We start from the raw sequence: 7,518 nt of genomic DNA, 5'->3' as shown, positions 1-7,518 counted from the left end.
GCTGATTCGCCGTCGAAGCTTTGCCTGTGGACTGGAGCCGTACCCGCTGGAGCTAGTCTGCCTTTTTCTTTCCGCTGCTTTTCCGCTAGAATAAGTGTAAATTTTCAGTTGTTTTAAGAACGATGGTTATGTAATCAACATTGTCTTTTTGTGTACCCTGTCTGGTCCTGGACAGGGATTTAATACACAATTAAGTTCAGAAATTCGTGTGAGGAATTTCTGGGCGTGACAATAGTCCCTCCGTTTCATAATATAAGATGTTTGATTTTTTTGCTTGTAATGTTTGACTATTTGTATTATTCAAAAAATTATGAAAATATCATTTATCTTACTTGTGACTTATTTTATTATCAAAAGAATTTTAAACACGACTTATCAATTTTTTATATTTATCCTAAATTTTTGAATAAGACGAATAATCAAACGTTATAATTAAAAAAAGTCAAACATCTTACATTATAAAACGGAGGTAGTATATGTTACTCCAAGTCATCTATGTTACCCCTAAGGTTGTAATCTGTCATGTTTGCAGAAGAAATGACGAACAAATTTTATCAAACAAACCTGCAAGAGAAAAAAGAAAACCTTAAAAGCTTCAAGAGATCGAAGCTTGTTACCTCTTACTTACAATCAGTCGTATGTTCTCTCAACTATTAATTGAACCTATACTAATAACACTACTACTATTAACATCAAGCACAATAAGGCTTGCCCTGGTCTTCTTTTTTTTTACAGTTCATCTAAGATGATACACACATCACTGATTAATTAGTAATTACCTCAGTATAAGTATATGGATTAGCTACCTGCTCCCATGCTGTACAAGAAGCCATAGTAGCTTCGCTGCTGCATCTGCATCTGCATGCTAGCGTGCGCCGTCCTCATCGGCGGCGGCGGGGGCCAGTGTGACATGGCGGACGTGGTGTCATCTGGGACCGGAGAGCTCGACGGCCTGGACGAGCAGGGAGGAGTCGTCGGTGAGGTCGGAGAAGCAGCGGCCGAAGGAGGAGGCGGCGAAGTCCGGCGGCGGCGGCGGCGGCGGGTGGAGCGAGGAGGAAGACGAGGAGGACCTGTGGTCGGGCAGCGAGTGCGAGTGAGAGGCCTCCCAGCGGTCGGCAAGGCCGTCGCCCTCGAGCATGCGGACGACGTCGGACATGCGGGGGCGGTGGGCGGGGAGGTACTGGGTGCAGAGCAGCGCCACCTGCACCATCTCCTCCAGCTCCACCTGGTCGTAGCCGCGCCGGAGCCCCTTGTCCACCAGCACCTCCAGCTTCTTCTCCTCGTGCATCTTCTTCACCTGCATGCATGCCCCCATGGCCATGGACCCATCAAACACCATGCATGGGAAGCTCTTAAACCTCTTCACCTCTTGAAGGGGGATTCTGAGCGATCGTTTTTATACCCTCCACGTCACAAAGAAACTAGTTCTATCAGTGGCGGAGCCACCAGTATGGCGAGGTATGGTGGCCACCATACCTGGCTGTCGGCAGACCTCCTCGTCATACTTATTGTACGTTGCGTAGAAAATGATTTATAAATATTGTAATTCATATGGAGTACCATTGTATGCTGATTTATAAGTTAATGCGTTATAGCTTTATTTTATTTTACATGTGTAGTTCTTATATATAAATTAGAACTTAGACCTTGTTTAGTTTCAAAAAATTTTCTCCTAAGACATCATATCGAATCTTTGGACACCTAAATAAATCATTAAACATAGATAAAACGAAAAACTAATTGCACAGTTATGTGAGAAATCATGAGACGAATCTTTTGAGCCTAATTAGTCCATAATTAGCTATAAGTGTTATAGTAACCTACGCGCGCTAATGAAATTCGTTTTTGGCTAGCCGTGAAATTCGTTTTTTCATTCGTATCCAAAAACCCCTAAGGCATCTGGTCAAACGTTTGATGTGATATCCAAATTTTTTTTTCCCAACTAAACACCCCTTCAATAGTATTAAGTTCGCCATAGGTAAATTTTTATCTTGGCTCTGCCACTGAATTCTATATACCGCTCTTACAATACAAATACGGCTAATTTACATGTGAATTTAATGTTATACATCTCTCATCATACCTTAGGTTCTCTTTCTTCGTTAACTCGCTTGCTACATTATCTTTTATCCTATGTGACAGCTCTTTTGATTTTACAAAAAACCATCCTAGCTAATTATTGCATTGTGAATGTTCTTATATGTTATCTAAATAGTTAATAAAAAATCAACATAACAAATTAATTTGTGATATATTACCATACAAACATACAAAATTGTTATATATTACCATACAAACATACAAAATCAGTAATAAAGAAACAAATATTACTCTAAAATATGTGTATAGTTATCATAATTTAATTTGCTCCTTTTGTTATAAATTATTGGACACACATGTTTGAGGGGTGATATATCCACACATTAATCCATCTCTCGAGCGAATATCCTCTTATTTTTACATATCATTCTAATGGTGATGAAAAAGTTAATTTTCTTTTCATCTTACATGTTTATGTAGCGATATATAAGACAATAATATATATTGTTATTTTATTTATTTTTCTATAACTATTTAGATGGCATGCAAGAAAACGTGAGGAATCTGGGACACTCTTTTGAATCATCGAGGGGATATCCTCTCGTTGTTATGCATATCATCTAAATAGTTATAAAAAAATTTAAAAAACAAAAAAAGTTAGAGTAATGTGTGATATATTGCTAGATAAACATGCACAATCAAATTTAATCATTACTAATTATAATAAAAATATTTAATTTGACCAAACTTTGAAAGTTTTGACCATGAATTTTATAAGTTTTTAAAATATAGTAGGTTTATAATATTATGGTACAAATTTGTTCACATTAGTTATTTTGTTGTTGTAAACAATGCATTTGAGAGGTTACTACTCATTAAAATATTAAAATATTGACAAAATCGTGCCCTATATGTCATTTATGATTGGATGGATATCTTTTATCCAAGGAGATGGAATTCATGCGTACCATGGTTTTATAACTGCGTTAAAATAGTTATAAAAACTAGAAAAATAAATAAAAGGTTTCATAAATAAATTACTAAAAAGTGACAACATATATATTTCGGTACTATATTTCACTCCAAAAATACAGTCCATATTCATTCTACACATGGCGGGAAAACAATTCAGCTTTACATAGTTATGCACTTTTCATAGCCAGTTTTTCCCCAATGTATATATTAAATGTACAATAATCTATCTATATATATACACACATGTCATTATTATTGTTTAAAATTCTAAAAAAAAGCAAGATAAAGTTTTTCTATTGATCATCTTTAGCACTCCAATCATCATGTATTTCTATCGACAAATTAATTAGTGTAATTAGAGTGTACAAGCCTATTACTAATTGAAAAATTCAATAGTCATTGAAAAAAATATCTCTAGTTACCAAACATTAAGTGTAAAAGTTTGTTAAGTAGTTGTATACTAGAAAATGTACTTAGCAGCTTCTGGTACATCTTTGAGCGATGGTAAAAAAGGGCAAAGTATCTATTTTCCAAGAATTATGCTAAAAAATTTAGTACTTCCATAGATAAAGTATCTAGACATATCAAATTTTATAGGTATCTACTGGTATTTTCATGTATGGTAAAATTGCTCTAAAAACCTCTTACTAGTTAGGAGTAAATTAGTTACCCAGTCAAGCATGGCGCCCTTGGTGTTGGAGGACTTGCCGAACTCGAGCGCGGTCTGGCCGGTGACGAGCTCCAGCAGCAGGATGCCGAAGCCGAACACGTCGGTCTTGTCCGACGACTGCCCCGTCGACAGGTACTCCGGCGCGATGTGGCCGACGGTGCCCCGCACCGCCGTCGTCACGTGCGACTCCCGGTGGTCCAGCAGCTTGGCCAGCCCGAAGTCGCCGACGACGGCCTCGCAGCCGTCGTCCAGCAGCACGTTCGCCGCCTTCACGTCCCTGTGGATGATCTTCGGGTCGCACTGCTCGTGCAGGTACAGCAGCCCCCTCGCCGCCCCCACCGCGATCCTCTTCCTCGTCGCCCACTCCAGCGCCGGCTTCGCTGCTCGTACGCCGCCGCCGCCATTGATGATGCAACCCACAACCATCAGTCATCGCTTGGTCAGTCAGAGATTCAGAGTTTCAGAATGGAATAAAGCCAAGATGTGTTTTTCTTTTTTAAAAAATGTCTGGTTGGAATGAATCCCATTCTATCTCTCACTTTCTCAGTGACAGAAAAATTAATCTTCTTTTTGTAGGGAATGGAAAACGATGGAAAGAACCGGATTCCGAGCCCTATCTATCATCATGCTCCAATTGCAGTTGAGCCGGCCTGAAAGCTTTCGTCTTTTGATTCTGAACCTTTCTTTTTGGGTCTGGTGTATGATATGAACAAAAAAAAAATCCAGCAAAGAACATATCCTGCCCCACTCAGATTTAGCCAAGAGAAACGAACTCTGGGCGCTGTGATGTGATGTGACATGGTGAGATTCGAGCTGCGGGATGGAGGATTTCCATTGGAGTCTGTCCCTATGTGGTCGCTGTCTGAATCTTGTTCTTCTTTGAACGGATGGATGGAAGATGAATTGCAATTTTCTTTCACAAGAAAGAGAAAAAAAAAAGATAGAATTTTTCGTACCTTTCAGCCTGGACGCGACGCTGCCGTTGGACATGTAGGGGTAGACGAGGAGGCGCTCGGTGGCGGTCATGCAGAAACCGTAGAGGCGGAGGAGGTTGCGGTGGAGCGCCAGGCTGATCATCTCCACCTCCGTCTGGAACTGCGCCTCGCCGCCGGCGGCGTTGCCGTCCTTGAGCCGCTTCACGGCGACCCGCGTCCCGTCGGGGAGCTGCCCCCTGTACACGTTGCCGAACCCGCCCTTGCCCAGGATGTTCTTGCTGCTGAAGCTGTCCGTCGCCGCCTGCAGCTCCCTGAAATGGAACCTCTTCACGTTCCCAAGGTTGACGTTCTCCAGGTGCTGGTCTGCAATGCCCCAAGAACACCTCCCCATTTAGCGATGCGATAAACCTTATCATTTGCAAGTGATTTGGCGGAGCCAAAATTTTTTCAACCTTAGAACTCAATTAGTTGAATTTATATAATTTTGCCTTTATCATTTAATTTTTAAAGTTTTAAAATAAAATTTCAATACATATTTAGGATTAGAAGTAGGGCTGCAGCCCTAGCCGCACTACTCCTGTCTCCGCCCCTCGAGGCAACTGCCAGAACGTACCACCAGTATAAAATTTGGTACTTCTCAATACTCGGGTACCATCACGAGGTACTAAATTTTACGCTAAAATATTTGGTATAAATTTTCTAAGAGGATTTATGGATGAAAAAGGATTGAGGTTACCGTCGACGTCGAAGAGGATCTGGCGGTTGCGGCGGTGGCGCCACCAGAACAGGAACCCGGCGGCGAGGAGGAGGAAGCCCATGACGCCGGCCGTGGAGCCGAACGCGACGGCGAACTTGCGGCCCTTCGTTCTCGCCGGCGGCAGAGCGCCGGCCTGCGAGCCGTTCAGGCTGTAGGAGATTGGCATCGGCGCTGTCCCGTAGCAGTCTTGCTCCCGGTTGGCGTCGCAGATGAGGGGATTCCCCACTATGCTGCACGAGAGCCATGCAATCATTGATGAATTAAACAGTTAAACACTAAACCAAAACCAAAAAAAATGTTAATTTTCTTGTAAGCATGAACATGAAACTGCACCCTTACTTGTATGTTCTTGCCAATGATCCCGGAATCGGGCCACTCAGGTTGTTATACGACAAATCTCTGAAGAACACGAGTGCATGCAGGGTGAGACAAGGCAAACTAAACAAGTAGGAGCAGCACTTAATACTATAAGTCAAGCAAGAACATAGGGAGACAAATCTCTCAAGGACAGAGAGAGAGACAGAGCAAAACTAATTAATTAGAGAAGAATAAACTTTGATGAATTTACTCACAGGAAAACAAGGTGTGACAGGTTAGCTGATGCAGAAGGGAATGGGCCAGACAGGGTGTTGTTGTTGAGCCTCCTGATCAAAGTCACAGCAGAGCAACACACAGACAGAACAGTGCTCTCAGCTTAGCACGGCAACAAAGAAACAAACAGCAATGACTATGTGCATAGATACATCATACATATATACATAAGAAATAATCAGGAACAGTGCACAGAGATATGTAAGAAAAAGAAAAAAAAGGAAACAGCATTCAGAGGCTTTGCACAGTGGGAGCACCACCACAGCACTCACAAGTACTGGAGGCTCTCGAGGTGGCCCACAGAGTTGGGGATTTCGCCATAGAATTGGTTGCTGGAGAGGTCAAGAGTCTTGAGGCTTGCCAGCCTGCCGATCTCTGCCGGGATTGGCCCAGTTATGTTGTTGTTCTGCAGGAGACTGCACCAAGCATAGATGAAAGAAAAGAAACACTGTTTTTAAGTATTAACTCGGCAGAATGATAAGGATATACATACATCCATGGGGTTGTGATGATGTGAAGAAGAACACTCACACAGTCTCAAGATTGGTCAGGTTGCCGATGCTTGGGGCGAGCAGGCCAGAAAGATGCTGGCTTGGAGCTTCCCTGCAAAAAAGCATATATATATTCAGAGTTTTTCAGACAAGCAGAAGAGGAGGAGAGCAAGCAATGGCGTATATCTCGGAGAGGAGATCGATGTGAGGTTCGGTGGTTACAGGCCGGTGACGAGGGACTCCGGCGAGCAGGTGATCATGGCCCAGCTGCAGGGATCGACGGAGTTCTGGTCCCAGCTCTTGAGCACGCCATGGGGATCCCTGAGCAGGTTCTTGATCACAATCAGAGCTTGCACTGCAACCACCACCACCGCCAGTTGTTAATCAGCACGTACACACACCAGAACCAAATGCAAGAAACAGTCGATCGACGGAGAGAGGGAGAGACAAGCTCACCTTCGGTGTTGACGCCCTTGGCGGAGAGGAGGGCGGCCGAAGGGGAGGACAGCAGCAGCAGCAGCAGCAATAGGAGGAAGAAGAAGGGTGGATCCATTGCTACGGCCAGGTACTTGGCTACTCAGGTGAGCCGAGGCGAGGCGAGGTCTTTGTTGGGAGAAGAGGAGAGGAGGAGAGGGCTGCGGCTGCGTGCAATGTGTGCTCGAACATGGAACAAGCGTGAGGCCAAGAAAAGCATGCAGCTTGGCAGGTTGCCTCTCTCTCTCTGTCTCTCTCTCTTGCCCACAGGCACAGTCACACGAGGGCAAAGCCAAAATGGCAGGGGAGGGGAGGGGCCATGCGCAGCAGAGGGGCAGATGACACAAAGGGGGAGGAGAGAGAGGGGAGAGATGCTCGACTGGCTCGCGTCGCGCGAAAGGGAGAGACGGAGGGAGGGGAACAAAACATGACTGCCCTGACGCGCCAGTGCCACCACCCTCACTGGTGTAGCCGAGCTAGCAAACGGGATCAGTAAACAATGGGAAATGGGGGGCAGAGTAGAGCTGTTTTTACTCTCTCTCTTTTTTTTTTTTTTGGGTGCCACCTCTGTTCCTCCTTTTTATC

At 43.8% G+C, this 7,518-nt stretch overlaps 1 protein-coding gene across 1 annotated transcript; it reads right to left on the bottom strand.

Annotated features, from left to right (window-relative positions):
* Positions 1–457: 457 nt before the first annotated feature.
* LOC102705824 (LRR receptor kinase SERL2) lies at positions 458–7,207 on the bottom strand. The gene is made up of 10 exons (XM_040524929.1): positions 6,916–7,207; positions 6,682–6,814; positions 6,500–6,571; positions 6,241–6,384; positions 5,950–6,021; positions 5,717–5,776; positions 5,357–5,607; positions 4,642–4,983; positions 3,686–4,065; positions 458–1,297 (listed from the first exon to the last, which is right to left on the bottom strand). The coding sequence occupies exons 1-10, from the start codon at positions 7,010–7,012 to the stop codon at positions 926–928; spliced, it is 1,923 nt and encodes a 640-aa protein (XP_040380863.1). The 5' UTR covers positions 7,013–7,207; the 3' UTR covers positions 458–925.
* Between the last annotated feature and the right edge of the window lie 311 nt (positions 7,208–7,518).

This window comes from Oryza brachyantha, chromosome 6 (genome assembly GCF_000231095.2).
Source record: "Oryza brachyantha chromosome 6, ObraRS2, whole genome shotgun sequence".
In the NCBI taxonomy this organism is placed as follows: Eukaryota; Viridiplantae; Streptophyta; class Magnoliopsida; order Poales; family Poaceae; genus Oryza; species Oryza brachyantha.
Note: the sequence above shows the minus strand (reverse complement) of the source record. Positions and strands in the feature narration are given on the sequence as shown.